At 44.5% G+C, this 24,655-nt stretch overlaps 1 protein-coding gene across 4 annotated transcripts in view; it reads left to right on the top strand.

Annotated features, from left to right (window-relative positions):
- LOC142740720 (TRAF family member-associated NF-kappa-B activator-like) overlaps positions 1-24,655 on the top strand; it is a 51,583-nt gene that overhangs the window by 8,585 nt on the left and 18,343 nt on the right. For 2 of the 4 annotated variants that reach the window (XM_075850135.1, XM_075850136.1), the window contains exons 2-3: positions 7,157-7,278; positions 10,910-11,448. In XM_075850135.1, the coding sequence (XP_075706250.1) occupies positions 7,167-7,278; positions 10,910-11,448 (651 nt within the window). In that variant the 5' untranslated portion in view covers positions 7,157-7,166. Of the gene's footprint in view, positions 1-472; positions 669-7,156; positions 7,279-10,909; positions 11,449-24,655 lie in introns of all 4 variants that reach the window. The other 2 variants (XM_075850133.1, XM_075850134.1) reach the window with 2 other exon arrangements.

Below are 24,655 nucleotides of genomic sequence, written 5' to 3'. Positions count from 1 at the left end.
TATGTCATAAATGTCTCTCATGGGTAAACCCCTATAACCTAATACAGAGAGCTAAATCAATTTAAAAAAAAGTTAGGCCAAATTCAACTCTGCTACATCGTAGTGTTTTCAAGACCGCTGTAGTGTGACTAAGAATATACGAGTGGCTTTCATGACAAGGCACTGTGATTGATTTGAAGAAATGGCAACAGTGAGAGCCACTAAATTTCGGCCTCTGACCCTAATACTTTTTACTGGCAATTGGGGAACCCCTTTAACTACCTGTAAAAATGTTGGCAGGTCTCTGTCCGGGGCCTCAGCACTCTCAATGAGACTTGAGGGAATTCATTTCACAAGGGCAGGCATGGTTATCAAGAAAGTTTTTAAGTTTCCTGTTTTTGTGGGGGTTGTAGGTTTCACATTCATTGTAATGCAGTTGGGAAATTCCCATTAGTACAGCAGACTCCTCTCTGAACTTGTTCTATTGCAACAGCAGGTTCACAGCAAGCAAAGAGACTCTGCAAGCTGCAGTGTATGGAACTCACAAACATGTAGGAAACTCCTAACTTATTAAATAACGCACGCCTCTTCTTCATTGCACGGCGGCTCCTGGACACATCTACATATAAAATCAGCATTTTTACAGGGCCAGTAAAAACTGAAGATTCGCAGAGTTTGGGATTTAAGAGGTAAGTGTGATTTGTCCATATTTCTCTATCACTCCGCAGTACTCCAGAAGGGGACCCATCACCATACAAGTATAAATCTGATCACTGATCACTTACATAGGTGCTATGCATTGACATTGGATTATTATACATAAAGTCTCATATGTTTGAAATAATTAGAACATGTCCTTGTCTCTCAATACAAAAAACCTATCTGTCTTCTATAACTTATTTTAGGTGATAATTGTGCCACTGTAAGCTCTTCTATAGAGCAGCCTTTACTTTCGAAGACCCAGCTTGTCCATGCATCTCACAGACAGCCCATTGATTTCAATGAGGACCGTGTAATGCTTTATTTCTCCTGCGGTGGCACTGCATGGGAACTGAACACTCGCCACTGATATCACTGAGAGATACAGCTGATTGCTGGTGGGGGGGAGATTGAGTAGTGGGATAATCTGTGACCATTTTAACCTCTGGGGATGCTTCTAAACAGTATTCTCCAAAGTGAACAACCACTCCAATATCCCCTTACATAATTCCTCAGATCAAATTACATAAAATCTGCTATGCTATTGTAATATAAAGTTTTCTTTGTATTAATCTCATTGCTTTCCTTCATTGCCACCTTAAAGGAGTTATGTGGGGACCATAAATTATTAGCAGTGTGCTCACTGTAGCATGTGAATACACTTGCTAATATACATTCCGGTCCTCCGTCGCGCTGATTCTGAAATTTTCATAGATTTTAATAGCGCTGCCGCGGAATAGTCTAGTTGCACAGCCTTCTTCGATGACGATATGACTCGTTATGTGACCAACCCCAATGTACTGTATGTACAAGCAGGAGCACTAGTACAGCGAGTACATGGAGTACAGTGGGGTAGGTCACGAGACGATGAGTCGTACTGCTATTATAGAAGACTGTGCTATTAGACTTCCGGTCCCCCGGCAGTGCTATAAATATCTATGAAAATGTCAGAATCAGCGTGAGAGGGGACCGGAATGTATATTAGCAGTGTACTCACATACTGCAGTGAGTACACTGCTAGTCATTTTTGGTCCCTGCATAACCCATTTAAGGTTTCGGCGACTTTGCACCACTTGATCCCCGTCAAAATGTCACATCGGCAAAAATGCATGTTATTCCATGTTTCTCATGCTAAAGCTTCTCTATGCTGTCCCTGGGAGGACATACTGGGGACATCCTTTCTTTGTTCACATTGCCAAATCTGTGTATGCAGATCCCAAGATGAACTATGTACATAGAGATGAATATACAAAGCACAGCCTGAGAATTGCATACAGAACATGGAATGTACACAAGAAGTTGTGCTATGAAAAACATTTAAAGGGGTTTTCCGACAGCTGGAAAATCCAAAACTGGATGTAAAATCTTGTGGAAATAAACTTAAATAAATACCTTTTTGTATGTTGGTGTGTGGCGCACTGCTTGTTTTGAATCTGCACTTCTTCTTTTTGTCAGTAGTTCTGCATAAAACCAACAACTACATTTCCCTCAGTGCCGGTTCATATTGCGCCCCCTCCACCTCCTCATCATCTGCTCCGTGTCACTGACATGGCCCGGTTTCAGTGTCTAACTGCGATTGTGTATGTACCACCCATGCGCAGTGAGACCCAGCACTTGGGCCTGTCCATGTACATGACATGTCAGTGCTGACATGCAAAACATTGTGGGAGTTAAAGGGGTTGTCCAGGATTTGAAAACCTTGGCTGCTTTCTTCCAAAAACAGCACCACACCTGTCAACAGGTTATGTGTTGGATTGCAGCTTAGATCCATTGAAGGGAATGGATAATACCACACCCAACCTGTTGACAGATGTGGCGCTGTTTGTGGAAGAAAGAAGCCATATTTTTCTCATTTTATAAGAATGGTACCATGTTTCAACTAACCTTTGATGCAATCTTACCTGGTAAATGACACATTACAATTTGTATAGAGGACAGGAAATGTACTTACCCTTGGTGGTTGTGGGTGGCAAGTGATTAGGGCTGGTCAGAATTAGAGGATGGTGATGTTACCAATCTAGAGGAAAGACAAAAGCAGCGTTCTCTGTAAAAGGCATCACAGTTACCCCTCTCCAGCCAGACCTGTCCCCAATACTGTAAAGCCCTCTCCTTACAGTCCTGTCCCATTGCAGCTAACCACTTTGCCACCAGGCTGCACTGCAATGCACCAGTTGAGCATTGGGATGATCCCATGCTGTCTGTTTGATTTATTAATCTAATGAATATATGATAGGCTTAGATACAAGGATCTAGCAGACCGTATCATACATGATAGGCTGAATTACAGAGCCCCAGCAGACAGTACCACACATGATAGGCTGAATCACAGGGCCCCAGCAGACAGTATCACACATGATAGGCTGAATTACAGGGCCCCAGCCGACAGTACCACACATGATAGGAGATACAGGACCCTAGCAGACAATATCACACATGATAGAAGATACAGGGCCCTAGCGGACAGTATCACATAGGAGAGAAGATACAGAGCCCCAGCAGACAGTATCACACATGATAGGCTGAATTACAGGGCCCCAGCATAGAAGATACAGTGCCCCAGCAGACAGTATCACACACATACATCCCAACCATCCCGGATTCCGGGCGGTGTCCCGGGCGGCCGGGGGTATGTCCCGCTGTCAAACTAATTCTGAAGCAGGGAACCATCAGCTCCCTGCTTCAGAATTAGTTCAGAGCAGAGGAGCAGAGGGAGCTCCTCCGCTCGCGGAGGACTCCACAGGCACAGCGCTACTGTAATCGCTGTGCTCGGGAAAACCCTTGATGTTACTGACCATATGTGGACAGTAACGTCAGTGTCTACTCTTGGAGTGGAATCCCCAGCCAGAGTCGGCAACGGGAATTATGCTCAAGGAGTAGCCACTGACGTCACTGTTCATATATGAACAGTACAGTCAAGGGCTTCCCCGAGCACAGCGCTTGCAGTAGCGCTGTGCCTGTGGAGTCCTCAGCAAGCTGAGGAGCTCCCTCTGCTCCTCCGCTCTGAACTAATTCTGAAGCAGGGAGCTGATGGTTCCCTGCTTCATAATTAGTGGCTAATCCTTGAGCGGAATCCCAATTGCCGATGATCTGGCCGGGGATTCCGCTCTTAGAGGAAACCCCTGCGGTTACTGTCCATATATGGACATTGATGTCAGTGGCTCCTCCTGGAGCGGAATCCCCGGCAAGAGTCGGCAATGGGGATTCTGCCCAAAGAGTAGACACTGACATCACTGTCCATATATGGACAGTACCGTCGTGCACAGCGCTTACAGTAGCGCTGTGCCCGGGGAGTCCTTAGCGAGTGGAGGAGTTCCCTCTGTTCCTCCTCTCTGAACTAATTCTGAAGCAGGGAGCTGATGGTTCCCTGCTTCAGAATTAGTGGCTACTCCTTGAGCGGAATTCCCATTGCCGATGATCTGGCCGGGGATTGTGCTCCTAGAGGAAACCCCTGAGATCACTGTCTATATATGGACATTGACGACAGTGGCTCCTCCTGGAGCGGAATCCCTGGCCAGAGTCGGCAACGGGGATTCCGCTAAAGGAGTAGCCACTGACGTCACTGTCCATATATGGACAGTGACATCAAAGCTTCCCTGTAGGAGCGGAATCCCAGGCCTATGCTCCGGCTGGGGATTCCGCTCCTAGAGGGAGTCCCAATGGTGCGATCTACAGGGGGGCTTGCGCTATCTTTATGGGGGTGTGGCACTATCTACATGGACACTATCTACATGGACATTGTGGCACTATATAGGGGCACTACCTACAGGGGACACTGGCACTAGGTACATGGGCACTATACACATGGGCACTGTGTCACTATCTGCAAGGGCACTGGCACTATGGGCAGTTAAGGGGACATTATACTGTATTGGGCAGCTAAGGAGGCATTATGCTGTATGGGGGAATTTGGGCATTATACTGCATGGGGGCATCTGTATGGGCATTATACTGCATGGGAGAATGTGTGTGGACATTATACTGTATGCGGGCATCTGTTTTGGCTTTAAATTGTATGGTGGCAGCTATGGGGGCATTATACTGTATGGTGGGAGCTATGGAGCATTCTACTGCGCCGCATTGATTGTCCCTCTTTGTGATTCTTGAAAGTTGGGAGGTATGTCACACATGATAGGCTTATTCTTAGGCTCCATCTAGTGACTTATATTTACATAGTTACAAAATGTTCACTGAATTACAACAGCTAATACTCCGTCTGTCTCATCAATTATAAAACTAACAGGTAACTTGTACACTGTTTGGATTTGTACGTTTTGTTTTTTTTGTTTGTTTTTTTTCTATGTTTTAGTAAGGCTCTGTTCACATCTGCGTTGGGGTCCCGTTCTGACGTTCTGTAGTCGACTACGCTATTGCTTCCAGCAAAACGACTAATCCGGTGCACAACAGAGACAAACGGAAACCATGGGCACCGGATCCGTCACCATTGAAATCAATGGTGTTGGAAACGGAAACCTCTGGTTTCCGTTCGTGTCAGTTTGTGTCTGTTCAGGGTCCCGTTCTGATGGAAAGCTCCGACGGAACGTCAGAACGGGACCCCAACACAGATGTGAACAGAGCCTAAGAGAAAAAGACAGAAAGTGACTGTGATATGTAAGAGTAAAGGGAATCTTTCACCAGAGAGGTACCTTTTAATAAAGAGGATCTGTAAGATGCACTTTATCAAATCGTTCACTGTATTCTAATTATGATGCCTCCTAGCCTGATTGGAATTTTCGAACATGACAATAAGGCTATGTTTATTTATACATCGCAATTTGTTGCAGATTTTGATGCAGATTTTTTTTTGGCCAGAGCCAGAAGTGGATCCATAAGGAAGAAGTATAAGTTCTTCTTTTATATTGTTTTATTCCTTTTTAAACCACTTCTGGCTTTGCCTCAAAAATCTGGATCAAAGTCTACAACTAGAGATGAGCGAACTTATGAAAAGTTCGGTTCGGCTAGTTCGCCGAATTTCACGAAAAAGTTTGATTCGGACCGAACTAGTTCTGACCGAACCTGTAATTTCCGTGCGCCGAGCATGGTACTGTCCAGGGTGCTGAAAGAGTTAATGGGCTGCACTAACTCTTTCAGCAACCTTGACAGTACCATGCTCGGCGCGCGGAAAATACAATTTTAATGTAATAAAAAAAAAATACGTTCATACTTACATTCCTCCTGTCCGGCCTCCAGCGATGACGTTTCATCCGTGTCGCCGCTCGCTGCAGCCAATCACAGGCTGTAGTGGCGGTCATGCATGTCACGTGACCGCCTCTGCAGCCAATCACAGGCTGCCGCGGCCTCTGCAGCCAATCACAGGCTGCCGCGGCCTCTGCAGCCAATCACAGACTGCCGCAGCAGCCAATCTGCAGCCAATCACACGCTCCTCTCCTGAAATACTCTGTGCTGCCTTAAACTCTGTGGACAGAGTTTAAGGCAGCACAGAGTATTTCAGGAGATGAGCGTGTGGATCTTGTGCGGGGTGGTGACTTGCCAATCATGTGAAGGTGTTATTGAGGACAGGAGTGGAGGAGAGGTAACAGACTGAGAGCTACGTAATGGTAAGAGCAGAGTTCACAGCAGCACTGAATCTGCACGCTCCTCTCCTAAAAAATGAGAGCACGGCCGGCCACGGGCAGCCGGTTGTTTTTCCGAGCCATGCTCCCATTATAAAGTATAGGAGCACGGCCCGTAAAATAAAAAAATAGAACATGTTCTATCTTTTTAACGGCATGGGCACCTTCCCGTGAGAAAACGGGAAGGTAACTGTGGCTAACAGAAATCTATGGGCCCGATATTTCGGGTCGTAATTACGACCCGTAATAACGGGTGTTTTTACGGTCGTGTGCATGAGGCCCCGTAATGACGGGTGGCTACATGTGTGCACCCGTCATTACGGCAGCGTTGCTAGGCGACGTCAGTAAATAGTCACTGTCCAGGGTGCTGAAAGAGTTAACTGATCGGCAGTAACTGTTTCAGCACCCTGGACAGTGAATTCCGATCAGAATATAGAGAAACCTGTAAAAAAAAAAAAGACGTTCATACTTACCGAGAAATTTCTGCTTCCTCCAGTCCGGTCTCCTGGCCGTTGCCTTGGTGACGCGTCCCTCTCGACATCCGGCCCGACATTCCTAGATGACGTTACAGCCCATGTGACCGCTGCAGCCAATCACAGGCTGCCGCGGCCTCTGCAGCCAATCACAGGCTGCCGCGTCAGAAAAGAAGGTCGGACTGGAGGAAGAAGAGGGACTCGTCACCAAGACAACGACCGGGTACGTATGAAATGCTTTTTATTTTATTTTTAATCAGCAGCCTCTTTTCTCTATCAGTGATTGATAGAGACAAGTGGCTGCCGATTTGTTCGGTTGTCCCGGTTCGCTCATCTCTATCTACAACAAATCGTGATGTGTGAACATAGCAAAACTGTGGAGGTGTTATAACTATTTGTTTAAAAGTCGTCTTTTGCTTATTTTCCTCCTTTCAGGTAATGTAAGATGGAAGATGCTTTCTTGGAGCTGTACCAAGAATTTAAAAAGTTGCAAATTTTATGTTCAAAACAGGCTGAACTTCTCCAAAAGCTGCTTTCAAAAAAACTTCATGCTAGCGGTAAGACAGAGATACTTTCATGGTTTCATTAATTCTATTAATAAAATATAAAAGATAAAGATGACATGTTTCCTTTGCAAAACAGCACAACCTGTAATGGAGACGGAACAGCAGTATGCCAACTTAATGGGGAGTGCACGCAGGTAAGTATCCCTGATCCAAAAGAGATCACAAATCCATATAGAGAGAAGAGACTGCAGCACTCAAAGTAGAAAATTTTTTGTTTTCTTTAAAGGGGTTGTTCGAGATAAAAATGAATATGTGTTAATGCTTGTAATTTATTCATGTAAATACATTTGTAATATACTTACATTTTCCAAAGTGGCCCCGTTTCCAGATCCTGCCGTGGGGTACTTGACGGGTGACGTCACTCTCTGGCCGCTGTGTTGATTTTCAATTATTTTCCGGGTATACGTTCCGCTGTACAGCCCGTAATGCGCATGATTGGTCCCTGCTGTTTTTGCAGTCCCTGCTGTTCTCAAGATAACAACAGTGCATGCGCGTTATAACAGAACAGCCCATACCCGGCACGTCACAAGTGACGTGTCGTATACCCGGAAAATAATTGAAGAACAAGTGGCCAGAGTGAGGTCACCCATCAAGTACCCCACGGCAGCATCTGGAAACGGGGCCACTTTGGAAAATGTAAGTATATTACAAATGTATTTACATTAATAAATTACAGGCATTAACACAGTCATTTTATCTCGGACAACCCCTTTAATTCATCAAAACATGGACATGCAACATTTCAACCCTGTCAGGGTCTTCCTCAAGTATTGTGGAGCATTGTTTGAGAAAGACCCTGACAGGGTTGAAACGTTGCATGTCCATGTTTTGATGAATTAAATAAAACAACATTTTTTCTGCTTTGAGTGCTTTGCATACATTGCTGCACGGACATTACTTTTAAAGGGGTTTTACCATGAGGGACATTTATGACATATCCACAGGACATAGGCTTGAGAAGGACCCTCCACTTGTCACGGGTCGAAACTTTGCTGTTTGACCAATAAAAGAACATATTGATCGAAAATTGGGAGACGTGTGCTGCTGTTCAACCATGCTTTTGCTGAGGATATCCACAGGACATGTCATAAATGTCAGATACACAATTATTATTTTGTTCACTGAAAGCAGTATAAATATAGAAAAAAAGATTGGATTCCTCCAGCTCACCTTATCGTATGAGTAGACTTGCGCGCGGGTCCTCGTGTCGGCACACGTATGAAGTACAGGAAAAAACAAATGGATCCAGCGCTGTGTCCTTGAAGTTTGTTTAAAAACGGAAACTATTTCCAAGTTTTAATGAAAAATTGGTATAAAAACAGGTAACATTACAAATAGATATTCTCAATGAATAGTGGGATTCATGGCAGTGTGAGCGGTGCCTACGCCTTTCTGACGCATGCAGCGTCCTTAGTCATGGCTTGGGAGACGTGTGCTGCTGTTCAACCATGCTTTTGCTGAGGATATCCACAGGACATGTCATAAATGTCAGATACACAATTATTATTTTGTTCACTGAAAGCAGTATAAATATGTATGGTGGTGGCTGCAGGCAGAAAAAAATATTTCATTTGGACATAATTAGGGCATTTGAACTTAAAGGGGTAGTAAACTTTCAGCAAATTAATGTTCATTTTAATTAATTAAAACTCCTTTAACTGGTTGCCGAAACAGGACGAGTATGCTCGTCCTGAGCAGCGAGCACTTCGCGCATTAGGACGAGCATACTCGTCCTGTGTGACAGCCGTCTGTGCGCGTCTGTGCGCGTGATCGAGAGCGAGGCAACGGCTGTAATACACAGCCACGGCCCCGCTCTGACAGCGAAGAGGAGAGAAACATCTTCTCTCCGCCGTTAACCCTCTGAATGCCGCGATGAAAGATGATCGCGGCGTTCAAGGGAGGAGGGACTGCACATTGTTCGCGTCACAGAAGATAACTGTGACGCGATCAAAGCCCACAACTCATATGGCCAGACAGCCCAGGGTCCATTGAAGGACCCCAGGGCTGTCTGAACATATTTCCTGTTGTTAGGGCATACTGAGGTATGCCCTAACAACTGCCTGTGTACGATCAGTATAGATCTATGCCAGTACATTACAGTTACAAAATCAAAATCAAAATGATAAATCCCTTTATGGGATTAAAAAAAAAAGTTCAATGAATGTAAAAAAAAAATGAATGATAAATAAATAAATAAAAAGTAAAAAAAATACACAAACACACATTTTTTATAATAAATAAACTTTTTAAAATATAAGTCCCAAAACATGAAATAATATAGACATATTTGGTATCGCCACGACCGTAACAACCTGTACAACAAATGTATAACATTATTTATGATGATCGGTGTATGGTGTAAAAAAAAATATTAAAACTGCTGCGGAACTGCTTTTTTTTCTGCATTTTCGCCAAAATAAAAATTTATAGAAATTAAACGATAATGTATTTGTACCAAAAAATGGTACCTACATAAAGTACAACTCGTCCCACAAAAAACAGAGTCTCATACAACTACGTCGTACAAAAAATAAAAGAGTTATGAGCGTCGGGACGCAAAGAGGGAAGTGTAAAAAAATTGCTCTGTCCTCAAGGCCAAAATTGGCCGTGTCCTTTAGGGGTTAATTAAACTAACAAATATCAAAAGGGTTGTTGAAAAGTGGACATTAGCTTTATGACATGTCAATCTTGCAAATATTACACCAGTGGACTCACACCGATGATGAGAAGTAAGGATCCCATTCGGTTCCTACATCTAGCGTTACCTTACTACTAAAATGGATGAAATTGACATAAACCTTTGTCAGTAACATCTCATAGTCACATTTTCAACTATTACAACATATACTGCCACACTACTATATTCACGTGCATACACATGGTTTTGGAAGGGTGAGATTAATTAATGCATATATTTTATGTATTTTTCCAAATGTATCAGTAATTAATATGTTGTAGATGTAAAAGGAATATGGTACCAGGACTAAAGTGCTACACTGATATGCTCAGCCGTGAAAATAGACATTTATTATATAACCTAAGGAATATATCTGTGCAGGCCATACACTAAAAGCTGCTACTGTAACTCTTTATATAGTCAACGTGTACACCTTCTTAGCAGCAATTGTTAAATAAGCTACCACTATAAGATATTACAATACAGAGTATTAAGTCCCTAAGGCATAGCTGACATTGTGTGCCCCACAGCCTCATCCTTCTTTGTGCACGATAGGGTATTTTTGTCTAAGGTATATTTATGCGAGGATACAGCTAATATCCTTCTATTAACACAGTATTCAGGCAATTAAATAAACCACCAGTATTTACTATTTTAGTTCAACATAAATTGGGTGTCTTGATTTGCTGCTCCTTCCAGTTGGTTCATGTATCGTGCACTTGGTCTACATATTCATCTTTTATCATGTCTTCCAACCAAATCCACATGTGCAGTTAGTGGGGGACGGGGAAGACAGTCGGGGAATGCTGAAAGGAAGTGCTCTGCATGCCGTGTAGTGAGTGGCAGCTCAGAGCATCAAGAACAGCCTATGAGTGATACTTGGATTATTAAAGATCATCTGTCCAAACTAACTAGAATATTATAATATAATATTTCATTTTGCAGAGATGCCTGTTTCAAAACCAATCCAGTGCACTGACCTAGGGGACGATGCATGCTCTGAAAATCCATTCAAGTTGAAAGGTAAAGAAGACCAATGTGTAGAAGGTTCCAAGACAAACGCCGATGCTGTGCCTGTGCCCTTAAAATCTGAAGGAAGTTCCAGTCTGTTATTGGACTTAGACGTGCGGCTCCCCCCATGTGAAGACCAATATAATTTTCTAGCCAGTGTGACTGAAAAAGAAGAGGCTGCTGTTGGTTTGTCATGTGCAGATACCGCCTTGGATAAAAGAGGAGTAAATTCGAACTATGCTTTGTTTATCAAAAACTACGCTCCTAAATTCATGGATATGGACAACGTTGGGGCCAAAATAGTCCCTGCAAAATTAAATCTTGACTTCTTGAATCCGATTAATAGAGATCAAAATTTTAGTTTATCAAATATATATGAAGAAGATATAAGCTTCCTGCAGTCAAAAGACATATCTCTTGGAGCACTTTTAGAACAACATAGGAATTCTAATGGAGTCAGAGGACCGGCCCAGGTATGGAAAATATTTTTCTGGTCATTACAAAGTTAGGCTTTTCTATTTCTGCTCTGTAAATCTTTGATGTAATTTTTTGTTATTTAATGTACGTATTTTGATCAACTTAAACTTGATCAGTATTAGGCTGGGTTCACACAGAGTTTTTTGCAGGAGGAAAATCTGCCTCAATATTCAGTTTGGAATTTTGAGGCAGATTTTCCTCTGCCTGCACGCCATTCAGCGCCGCAGGCATAAAACGCAGCAAAATACGCTTTCTCTGCCTCCCATTGATGTCAATGGGAGGTCAGAGGCGTAAACGCCCGAAGATAAGGCATGTCCCTTCTTTTTCCAACGAGCCAGTTTTTCTGCTCGCGGGAAAAGAACGTCTCCGCCTCCCATTAAAATCAATGGGAGACAATTTCGGCAGTTTTTTGGCGTTTTTTCCGACGTGGTTTCTGCGTCCAAAAACGTGTGAAAAAACTCAGTGTGAACTAGCCCTTAGAGTTAGATAAGCTGCCAGAGACACACAGGAGTTGCTCTCAGCCGAGTCCCCAGCTGGTTGTTGGATTCAGCTTCTATGTAATGTATGTAGAAGCTGCATATCTAAAACTGAGAAAAAGAAAATCTAAAATTAAATATGCAAAAAAATATACATTAAAAAAAATATGACAATAAGTTTACATAGCTTTTAACCCCTTCCCCCTGCAGCCACTTTTGAGCTTCCTGGCAGAGCTTCATTGTTTAAATATGACATGTGTCACTTTGTGTGGTAATAACACTGGAATGCTTTTACCTATCCAAGCGATTCTGAGAATGTTTTCTAGTGACATATTGGACTTTATGTTAGTGGTAAAATTTGATCAATACATTCATTGCTTATTTGGGAAAAACACCAACATTTTGCGAAAATTTTAAAAAATTAGCATTTTTCCAAATTTTATCTGCTTGTAAGATAGATAGTTATACCACGCAAAATAGTTAATAATTAAATTTTCCCACATGTCTACCTTATGTTGGCATCATTTTTTGAACATCCTTTTATTTTTCTAGGACGTAACAAGGCCTATAAGTTTAGCAGAAATGTCTCACATTTTCAAGAAAATGTCAAAAGCCTATTTTTTTAGGGACCAGTTCAGTTCTGAAGTGGATTGAGGGACCTATATCTTAACACAGAAGGTTTTAACAGAGAAACAAAAATCAATATTTATTTCCCAGATTCCTCAGTTTTTAGAACTATCCGACATGTGGCCCTAGCGTGCTAATGGACTGAAACACAGGGCTCAGAAGCAAAGGAGCACCAAGTGAATTTTCGGGCCTTCTTTTTATTAGATTATATTTTAGGCACCATATCAGGTTTGAAGAGTTCTTGTGGAGCCAAAACAAAGGAAACACAGTAAAAAATACCACTTTTTAGAAACTACACCCACAAGAAATTCATCTGGGGGTGTAGTGAGAATTTTGAGCCCACACGTGTTTCATAGATAAGAATTTGGCTGTGAAAATTTAAAAAAATATTTTTTCCATTAAGATGTCGTTTTAGCAAAAAAAGTATAATTTACACAAGGAATAATAGTGAAAAAGCCCACCAACATTTGTAAAGCAATTTCTTCCAAGTACGGAAATACCCCATATGTGGTCATAAACTTCTGTTTGGGCACACGGTGGGGCTCAGAAGGGAAGGAGGTTAATTTAGCTTTTTGAGTAAAGATTTTGCTGGATTGTTTTCTGGTCGCTATGTTGCATTTGCAAAGTCCCTGTGGGACCAAAACAGTGGAAACCCCCCAGAAGCCCAGAAGTGACCATATTTTGGAAACTGCACCCCTAAAGGTATTCCTCTAGGGGTGTAATGAGTATGTTAACCCCACAGGTGCTTTCCAGAAATTAGTGTGCAGTCGATGTTGCAGAGTGAAAATGGCAATTTTTCCATAGATATGCCATTTCAGTGTCCAATATGTTGTGCCCAGCTTGTGCCATCATGAAAGGACATGTGGTCCTAATCTTTTGCCTATACATACGACAGGGCTCAGGAATGTAAGAGTACCATGCGAAATTGAGGGCTAATTTGGCGATTTACAAAGTATTGGTTCACAATTGCAAGGATCTAATGTGAAATAATGAAAGAAACCCCCGACAAGTGACCCTATTTAATGAACTAAACCACTTAAAGAGGCTCTGTCACCAGATTATAAGTGCCCTATCTCCTACATAATGTGATTGGCGCTGTAATATAGATAACAACACTGTTTTTTAATTTGAAAAACGATCATTTTTGGGGAAGCAATTTTGGATTTATGCTAATTACTTTCTTAATGCCCGACTGGGCGTTTTTTAACTTTTGACCAAGTGGGCATTGTAAAAAGGAGTGTATGACGCTGACCAATCAGCGGCATACACTTCTCTCTGTTCATGTCCATTTGTACTCAGCACAGCGTGATCTAGCGAGATCATGCTGTGCTGTCACATATACCCAAATTAACTTTACTGAAGTGTCTTGACAGTGAATAGACATCATGTCATGCCCATGGCCGCGGGCCATCAGGCTCATTCACCTCCTGATGCCTGCAGCCATGGCTGGAACTGTGAGCGCTGGTCCCCATCTCCTCCTCAGGAGACGCCAACGCTCACTTCCGCTTCTCCCGGCCGGGTCCCGTAGGGTGCACGCGCATGCTCATGCCCGCTCTTACAGTGCCAGCGCGTGCACCTAAAATTAAGGCAAAATTAGCCCATGAGCACCCTCGACTATAAGAGGGGCCCAGCCCCATCCTGCCTTGCCTGAGCCTTGTTGTCGTTACCCTACTCTGTCTATGCAAATGTTCTCCTAAGTGTTCTGCAGTTCCCAGTGTTTCCCATTCCTGCTACCTGTAACCTGTATCTTGTGCTTTTCTGGTCTAGTGCCATGTTGAGCTGAAGTCGTGCTGTGCTGTATACCACGCCTGTCCTGCTACACCATGCCTGACGCCTGCCTGCTGCCTAGTCCCAGCCGAGCCTGTCTTGCTACTGTCTGAGCTACCACAGGTACACTATACAAACTATAGACTGTGACCCGTGCCCGGTTGGCCAGCTGCCATACCGTCAAAGCGGTACGGTCCAGTGGATCCACATACCCAACATGACAGTAGGCTCAGGCCATGGACCCCGCTGGTCAATGCAAGACCATGATGACATCGCAAGAGATGCGGGCGGATATGCTAGACCTCCGATCTCAACAGGACCAACTCCTCCAGACCTTGAACATTATTGCACGTCGGCTGGAGGGGCAAGCTGCCGTTCCCCCTACTACATCTCCTGGCACTACTGATCCTCCGACTACACCTCCTGGCTTTGCGGATCCCTGATTTTCTTTGCCACTTACAGACCACTATGATGGAGACGCAAGGACCTGCCGTGGATTTTTGAACCAGTGCCAGATCCACTTAAGCCTGTATGCAGGGGTATTTTCGTATGATGGCGCAAGGGTCGCTTTCATTGTCTCTCTCCTCACTGGCAGGGCCCTTGCATGGGCGAGCCCTATCTGGGAGATACAAGGACCAGAGACCCGTGACTTCCAGGGGTTCCTATGGACATTTCGCACGGTGTTTGAGGAGTCTGAACGATTCTCGTCTGCAGCCGCCTCCTTGCTGAACCTATGCCAGGGAGACACCTCCGTGGGCGAGTACGCCATCCACTTCCGAAACCTAGCGGGAGAACTATTGTGGAACAATGAGGCCTTGGTGGCTACATTCTGGCAGGGACTGTCTCCTAAGATTAAGGACGAGCTTGCCGTCCGAGATCTACCGTCTACCCTGGATGACCTCATCCTTCTGGCCGCCTGGATTTATATAAGGATCCGAGAATGGCTCCAAGAAGCTCGTCGGGAGGGAGGACTCCCTAGTCCGGTTCCTACTTTGCAGCAACCCCTGCTGTCCTCAGATGCTGATCCTCCTAAGGAGTCTGTGAGGACAGACCAGTTTCAGCTGTCTACCCAGGAGAGAGAACACAGGCGCACCTCGGGACTGTGTCTATATTGCGGCCTCGGAGGCCATCTTGTGCGTCTGTGTCCCCAAAAGCCCCAAAGCCTAGGGTTGGTAGGAGAGACAACCTTGGGTAAAGAAGGGCTTTCGTCTAAATTGTCCATTCCCTTGACCATAGTGTCCAGCGAGAAAACGCATCGGGTCTCTGTGTATCTGGACTCTGGATCCGCTGCTAATTTCATTCGTAGAGACCTGATGGATCCAATTGCCCACTACCCCACTGGAGAAGCCGTTGATGGTTGCATCTGTGAATGGACTACCTCTGCCAGACCCAATTATAGCTCTGACCAAACCGATGAGGCTTCAAGTGGGAGCCCTCTACTCCAAGCTCCTCTTGTTCTTTGTCTTGGCTAAAGCCGTCAATCCTGTGCTGCTGGGCCTGTCCTGGCTCCGACTACATGCCCCAGTCCTAGACTGGAATTCTGGAGAGGTTCTCCAGTGGGGCCCCGGGTGTCTCAACTGTTGCCTGGTACAGATTCGTTTGGTTTAGCCTCCTGTGCCTCGGTCCTTGGCAGGATTGCCTGGTCATTATTATGGATTTTCGGATGTCTTCAGCAAGAAAGAGGCGGAGACGCTGCCCCCACACCGGGCGTATGACTGTCCTACCGACCTAGATCCTGGTGCATCCCTTCCCTGTGGTAGGGTATATCCTCTCTCCTTGCCAGAGACTCTGACAATATCCGCCTATGTTAAAGAGAACTTGGAGAGGGGCTTCATACAGAAGTCTTCCTCCCCGGCAGGAGCCGGGTCTTTCTTCGTCAAGAAAAAGGATGGTTCTCAGCGTCCTTGCATCAACTACCGGGGTCTCAACCAGATCACGGTAAAAAATAGGTATCCGTTGCCATTGATCTCTGAACTGTTTGATCGCATACGTGGTGCCAAGATTTTTTCCAAACTAGACCTGCGTGGGGCTTACAACCTAATCCGGATTCGCCGGGGTGACGAATGGAAGACTGCATTTAACACCCGTGACGGACACTATGAATATCTAGTAATGCCCTTCAGCCTGTGTAATGCTCCCGCGGTCTTCCAAGAGTTTGTTAATGACATCTTCCGTGACCTCCTCTATGTTTGTGTTGTGATCTTTCTTGATGACATCTTGATTTTTTTCTCCAGATCCAATGACTCATCTGAGACATGTCCGTCAAGTTTTGCTGCGGTTAAGGGAGAATCGCCTGTATGCCAAGTTGGAGAAGTGCGTGTTTGAGAAAGATGCTCTACCCTTCCTGGGCTACATCATCTCGAATCAAGGTCTTAAGATGGATCCTGAAAAGGTAAAGTCCGTCCTGGAATGGCCACGCCCTCAAGGCTTGAGGGCCATACAGCGCTTCATGGGATTCGCCAATTTCTACAGACAGTTCATTCCAAACTTCTCCTTTCTGACATCTCCTATCTCTACCCTCACCAAGAAAGGCATGAACGCCAAGGTGTGAACTCCAGAAGCAGAGACCGCATTTAATAGCCTGAAGAGTGCCTTTATGTCAGCCTCTATCCTCCATCATCCAGATGTTTCTCGACAGTTCTCGTTGGAGGTGGACGAATCCTCTGTTGGTGCTGTTGCACTCCTGTTCCAGAGAGGTTCCAAGGGCATGCCTGTGGTATATGGCTATTACTCTAAGCTCTTCTCTTCCGCAGAACGCAACTACTCGATTGGGGATCGGGAGTTACTGGCCATCAAATTGGCTCTGGAGGAGTGGAGACATCTATTAGAGGGCGCAGTTCATCCCATCTTGATATTTACGGACCACGAAAACCTCACTTATCTCCAGATGGCCCAACGAATGAAGCCAGGTGGTTGCTGTTCTTTGCCCGGTTCCAGTTTGAGCTCCAATACCGTCCGGCCGACAAGAATGTGAGGGCCGATGCCTTTTCCAGGTCATTCGAGACAGAGGACACTATTAACCCATCCTGCATCATCCCTGTCAACCCTCTGCAAGTTAGAGACATTCCCCCGGGGAGAACTTTTGTGCATCTGGCTGACAGAAGAAGAATCCTCCACTGTGGACACAGTTCCAAATTGGCAGGTCACGCGGGTGTCCGTAAGACCCAAGACCTGATTGCTCGTCAGTTTTGGTGGCCCACGCTGCCCAAAGACATAACAGACTTTGTCTCCTCCTGCACAGTGTGCGCTGCAAATAAAGTTGCCCACTCCAAACCAGCCGGCCTGCTCCAGCCGCTGCCTGTGCATGATGCCCCCTGGCAACATATTGCTATGGACTTTGTCACGGACCTGCCTCTCTCTGCTGGTTGCAGTACTGTCTGGGTGGTGGTGGACCGATTCTCCAAGATGGCTCATTTTGTTCCACTGACCGGCCTACCGTCCGCTTCCCGACTGGCCAATCTCTTCGTCCAACATATCTTCCGTCAGCACGGCTTGCCTCTACATATTGTGTCAGATCGGGGGGTTCAGTTCACCCCAAAGTTCTGGAGAGCCCTCCTCAGTGTGAAGTTGGACTTTTCCTCTGCCTACCATCCCCAGTCCAATGGTCAAGTCGAGAGAAAAAAACAGATTATGGAGAACTATATACGACACTTTATTTCCGGTCAGCGTGATGACTGGGTGCAGCTGCTTTCTTGGGCTGAGTTCTCCTACAACAACCTTACTAGTGAGTCCACTGCTAAGAGTCCATTCTTCATTGTCTATGGCCAACACCCTCGAATACCTCTACCTGTTTCCACTACGTCCCAGGGGCTGGCAGCAGACTCGATCTTCTATTCTGCTGGCAGTCGACCGCATGAAGAGAAAGGCAGACACAAGAAGACGAGAGCCTCCCCAGTTCCTTCCATGCACTAAGGTCTGGCTGTCCTCTAGGAATATCCGGCTGAGGGTCCCAACGTACAAGTTTGCTCCCTGGTTCCTTGGACCCTTCGAGATTTTGCAACAAATCAACCCTGTTTCCTACAAGCTTTGGCTGCCTCCTACCCTCAAGATCCCCAACTCCTTCCATGTCTCACTGCTGAAGCCAGTAATCTAGAACCGCTACTCCAAGACTTCCACTCCTGCAGTGGCTCCCAGCAGTTCATCAGAGACTTTTGAGGTTAAGGAGGTCCTGGACACCAAGTGAGTGGGTGGAAGAACCTTTTATTTGGTAGATTGGAGGGGGTTTGGTCCTGAAGAGAGGTCCTGGGAGCCAGAAGAGAACCTCAATGCCCCTACCCTCCTGAAGAAGTTTCTCTCTCGTTCTGGCCCGAAGAGGAGGGGGCGTAAGAGGGGGATACTGTCATGCCCATGGCCGCGGGCAGTTCTGTTTGGGATTTTGAGGCAGATTTTGACCTGCCTGCACGCCGTTTGCCGCGATTTTCGCGCCCATTAAGTGCTACAGGCAAAAAGCGCAAAATACGCTTTCTCTGCCTCTCATTGATGTCAATGGGAAGTCAGAGGTGTAAACGCTCGAAGATAGGGCATGACGCTTCTTTTTACCGCGAGACGGTTTTTCCTCCTGCAAAAAAACTCAGTGTGAACAGGGCCTAAGAGGGGCTCAGCCCTTTCCTGCCTTGCCTGAGCCTTGTTGTCGTTACCCTAGTCTGTCTATGCAAATGGTCTCCTAAGTGTTCTCCAGTTCCCAGTGTTTCCCGCTCCTGCTACCTGTAACCTGTATCCCGTGCTATCCTGGTCTAGTGTCGTGTTGAGCTGAAGTCCTGCTGTGCTGTATACCACGCCTGTCCTGCTACACGACGCCTGGCGCCTGCCTGCTGTCTAGTCCCAGCCGAGCCTGTCTTGCTACTGTATGAGCTACCACGGGTACACTATACAAACTATAGACTGTGACCCGTGTCCTGTTGGCCAGCTGCCATGCCGTCATGGCAGTACGGTCCAGTGGGTCCACATACCCAATGTGACACATCACCTCCAGCCAGGACACGATGTCTATTCACAATCCCGACACTTCAGTAAACTTTGTGTGAGACTAAATCGCTGCACAGCGTGATCTCGCGAGATCACACTACTGCTGTTATTCATAGCGTGATCTCGTGAGATCACGCTGTGCAGCAATTAAGTCCCACACAAACTTTACCGAAGTGTCGGGATTGTGAATAGACATTGCATCCTGGCTGGAGGTGACATCTATTCACTGTCAAGACACTTCAGTAAAGTTAATGTGGGTGTATGTGACAGCACAGCATGATCTCACTAGATCAAGTTGTGCTGAGTACAAATGGACATGAATGGAGAGAAGTGTATGACGCTGATTGGTCAGCATAATATACTCCTCTGTACAACGCCCACTTGGTCAAAAGTAAAAAAATGCCCAGTTGGGCATTAAGAAAGTAATTAGCATAAATCTAAAATTGCTCATAACTTCCTCCGAAATTATCATTTTTCAAAATAAAAAACATTGTTGTTATCTACATTACAGCGCCGATCACATTATGTAGGAGATAGGGCACTTATAATGTGGTGACAGAGCCTCTTTAAGGCATTTATTAAGGGGGGTAGTGAGCATTTTGACCCCACAGGTGTTTTCCAGAAATGAATGTGCTGCGGATGGTGCAAAGAAAGAACTGCAATTTTTCCCAGGATATGCCATTTCAGTGGCAAATATGTTATGCCCAGCTTATGCCAATGGAGACACACACCCCAAAAACTAAAAGGGTTTCCCGGGGTATGGCGATGCCATATATGTGGAAGTAAACTGCTGTTTGGGCACTAGGGCTCACAAGTGAGGGAGCGCCATTTGGTTTTTGGAACGTGGATTTTTCTTGGGAGTAGTTTTGTTTGGAGTTTTACTGGTATTTCAGTTTATAATGTGGGGACATATGTAGATAAGCTGGGCAAAGTACATTCCGGCTTAATAAGGTGGTATAATAATACATATACAATATAAATATACAATTATTCATGGATGTTTGCTACACTTTGTAGCAATCTTTTGTGCACAGGCCAGTGTTGCACTGATAAATGGTGTCCTTTCTTATGCCCCTTTTGGCACACACTCTGCACCTCTGCAGTTTGGGGAATTTTGCTGGGAAAATGATGTCCTGGTATAATACGTATTATTTTCTGTCACTATGTTCTGAGAACCATAACTTTTAAATTTTGTCGACGGAGCTGTATGAGGGATGTTTTTTTGCAAGACGAGCTATAGTTTTGATTGGTACAATTTTTGGGCACATGCGACATTTTGATCACTTTTTATTACAATCTTTGGAAGGCAGCGTGACCAAAAAACTGCAATTCTGACATTGTTTTTTTAGGTTCACCACGCGGGATAAATATCATAATATTTTTTATAGTTCAGGCCGTTACAGACTCAGCGATACCAATTATGTATAATTTATTAAATTTTTTTCAATAATAAAGGACTTGATAAGGGAAAAAGGGTGATTTTTTTATTTTATTACTTGAAACGTAAAAAATTTTTATTCACAGCTTTTTCACTTTTTTTCATTCATATTTTTTAGTCCCACTAGGGGACTTGAAGGTCCAATGTCTGATTGCTATTCTAATACATTGCACTAGCTGTGTAGTACAATGCATTAGAACTGTCCGTTTTATACTGAGGCTGGGTTCACACAACCTATTTTCAGGCGTAAACGAGGCGTATTATGCCTCGATTTACGCCTGAAAATACGGCTACAATACGTCAGCAAACATCTGCCCATTCATTTGAATGGGTTTGCCGACGTACTGTGCCGACGACCTGCAATTTACGCGTCGTCTTTTGACAGCTGTCAAACAACGACGCGTAAAATGTCTGCCTCGTCAAAGAAGTGCAGGACACTTCTTTGAACGTAATTTGAGCCGTTTTTCATTTAATTCAATGAAAAACATCTCAAATATACGGGCGTCAATGACGACTCGCAAAATGCGAGGAGTAGCATTTACATCTGAAACGACGGAGCTGTTTTCTCCTGAAAACAGTCTGTAATTTCAGACGTTAAAGCCAGTTATCGTGTGCACATACCCTGACAGTTAGCCTACTAGGCTCTGCCAACGAGTGGGTAATAGGCTTCCATACTTAGCAGACCAGGAGGCCATTCTTAGGCCTTCTGTTTGCCATAGCAACCATCGGATGCCGTTTGACTACAAACCCCTTAGATGCCACGGTCGCTTTTGGGTATGTTCACACGGCCAAATTTCAGACGTATACGATACGTATTATGCCTCGTTTTACGTCTGAAAATACGGCTCCAATACGTCGGCAAACATCTGCCCATTCATTTGAATGGGTTTGCCGACGTACTGTGCAGACGACCTGTTATTTACGCGTCGTCGTTTGACAGCTGTCAAACGACGACGCGTAAAAATACAGCCTCGTCCAAAGAAGTGCAGGACACTTCTTTGGACGTTTTTGGAGCTGTTTTCTCATAGACTCCAATGAAAACAGCTCCAAAAATGGACGTAAAAAACGCCGCGAAAACGCCGCGAAAAATGCGAGTTGGTAAAAAAACGTCTGAAAAGCAGGGTCTGTTTTCCCTTGAAAACAGCTCTGGATTTTCAGACGTTTTTGTTGACTACGTGTGAACATACCCTTAGGGGTTAATTGTGGGGATCTGAGCTAGCTCAGGTCCCTGTCATTACAGAAGGGTGTCAGCTGTAACATACAACTAAAAACCCGTGGCTGATGGTACTGGTTCAACAGGCTATTAAAAATTTTATAGCCTTTTAAATAGAAATTAAAAGTATGTAATGCTGATTATTAACATGTTTCTAATTTACCTTTATTAAATATTTTCTATAGTTTTTGAGATGCAGCTTCTATGTGTCCTCCATACATAAAAGCTGCATCAAACCTTGTCAGCCGAATCCACTGTTTTATATGTGAGGAATAACACTATTTCTTGCCATTATATGACTTGTATTCTGCAGTTTTCCCCTCTGCAGAATTTCTCATTCTCTTCTAATTCTCAGTTTTCCCTGAGCTAGTGGGTGGAGCCTTTCTGCTATCATCTTTTCAATACACTGTACACAGAGAAGAGGAGAATCCTGCCCTTCAATCTCTATGTGTCACATGAATAGAAGCTGGAGGAGATTATACAGTAGTAATGAGCAGTGTAGCTGGGAATCCAGCACTGGAATGACATAGAAATATTAACAGCAGCCTGTATCTCCTCTCTGCTTCTGCCCCCCTTACAATCTCCATAGACTTCTATGGGCAGCTTGTCTGTGTCTCTTACTCTGCTCCCTCCTCTTGATCCCCCTCCCCTCTCCATCGACTTCTACGGGCACCGTTTGTGTTTCTCCCTCTGCAACGGCTCCTACTTCCCCCCTCACCACTCCATAGACTTTATGGGCAGCCTGTAAGGAGACACACCCCCAAGTACTGCAGTACGTCTTCTCTAGTCTCTAACTAGAAACGGATTTTGCTTGACAACAGGGGGTGGACAGCAGATTACAGGAAGGGTTACACCTGGTATCAGAAACTTTACACAAAATTTGCAAATATAAAAATGAAATTGTAACAGTAAGTACATTACAAAGATGATCTATATTAGGTTTTCTATATACAATAAGTATTCGGCACACAAGATTGAAGTTTTTGAAAGAAATCTTGATTTTTATTACAAGTAGAAGTGGATGCCAGAGGCTTAGTGCGACATTTCGGTCATAACATGACCTTCATCAGGCATTATACGAACAAATTGTATTTCAAAGAAAATATATTAAGATCATATAGATTCGCATACATTATATAATCACAAAGATGTCGTACAGTATATTTACTAAATAAGAACATTATCTAGAACATGTACGCAGATATGTGCGAATTATAATAATAAATCATGTTGAATAGGATAGTTTATATATGCACAGCAGTCCCAGTTACAGGGGAAATCAGCCCACTTATAGTGACTATTGTCACGAATATGGCTGTGCTGGGTCTAGTAAGACCCAGCAGCAGTCTGCCACTAACGGCATCCCAGCGATCATGTGACCAGTCACATGATCACCGGGACCAATAGAGGCAGCGGCACTGCCGCTCCCTCTATTCATATACACAGCACTCATTGAAAAGAAAGAAGCAGCGAAAGCGGAGACCCGACTTTCAGCTGCCTGATCGCTTGGGCAGCAAGCTAAAACCTGCACCGTAAATAGTCTATGGCGCGGGTTTTAAGGACCCTGACTGCCGGCCATATATACACAGTCAGCGGTAGGGAACTGGTTAAATGCAGGGCCTACAAAAATGCAAGTGATACATTTTCCTCAGATACATTTCATTAACCTAAATCACGTGTATCCTAGTGGTAGGTAATGCTGGGGGCCAAAATCACACTCAGTCCATCTCTGCTACACTTTTTTATATTGCAAATTACCAAAATTGATTCTGTAAGACACTAAACAAGCAGGCAATGTTAAGAGATTTGAGCTCATAATTTTTTTTTATGTAGATTCAAGGTGTTTTCCAAGCTTAAAAAAAACATGGCAGCTATTTATGGCATAAAATCAAAAATAGGCACCTACTCACCTGTATAAATCCAATGCCACTCCGGCGCAGAAGGTTCTGTTGTCTCCCACCAGTTCTTTGTTTACAATGCTATAGTGATGACATTCTAACTTGACTACTGCAGTCAGATACTGGTCACAGCGGTCATGTGCCTTACATACCAACATCACCATTGTGGCCAGTGATTGGTTGCGGCGGTCAGGTGGATGGACGACGTGTTATCACTCCAGGGAATTAAACTAAGACCGGCGGGGACCGCTGTAGCATCGGCGCTGGAGCGGCTGGGGATTTAACAGGTGTGTAAAGTCTGTTTTTAATTTAATAATATTTCCAGGAGCTAGTTTAATTTCTTCAACTAACCCCTTTAAAGAGGACCTGTCAATAGGTCCTACACAGTAAGTTAGTAGTCTCAAGAAAATGGGGGAGGAATCCTCCAGCTCACCGATCCTATGTCCGAGCCCGGACAGCGCACGGATCCTCGTGGTGACACACGATGAAGATCAAAGCAAAAAAAGAGAAACTTGATCCAGCGCTGGGTTTAAAAGGAAGTGGTGGATGCATCAGATATATGCAACACGCCATGAGTAAGGACAAGCGATTTGTCTGAAACGCGTAGGCCCGCTATCTGATGCATCCACCCCTATGTATTTGAACTTTTTAATATATTTGGAATAAAGTTGGAATATTACTTATTTTTAAACCCAGCGCTGGATCAAGTTTCTCTTTTTCTGCTTAGTAGTCTCAACTAATAGCCACTGAGTCTAAGAGTCCAGCGGTGTTTGTCCTGTACATGTGCGTCTCCCCGTTGCTGAGCTATGGACCCCTCTT

This window comes from Rhinoderma darwinii, chromosome 2 (genome assembly GCF_050947455.1).
Source record: "Rhinoderma darwinii isolate aRhiDar2 chromosome 2, aRhiDar2.hap1, whole genome shotgun sequence".
NCBI classification, from domain to species: domain Eukaryota; kingdom Metazoa; phylum Chordata; class Amphibia; order Anura; family Rhinodermatidae; genus Rhinoderma; species Rhinoderma darwinii.
The sequence above is the reverse complement of the archived record's forward strand: the minus strand, read 5'-3'. Positions and strand labels throughout refer to the sequence as shown.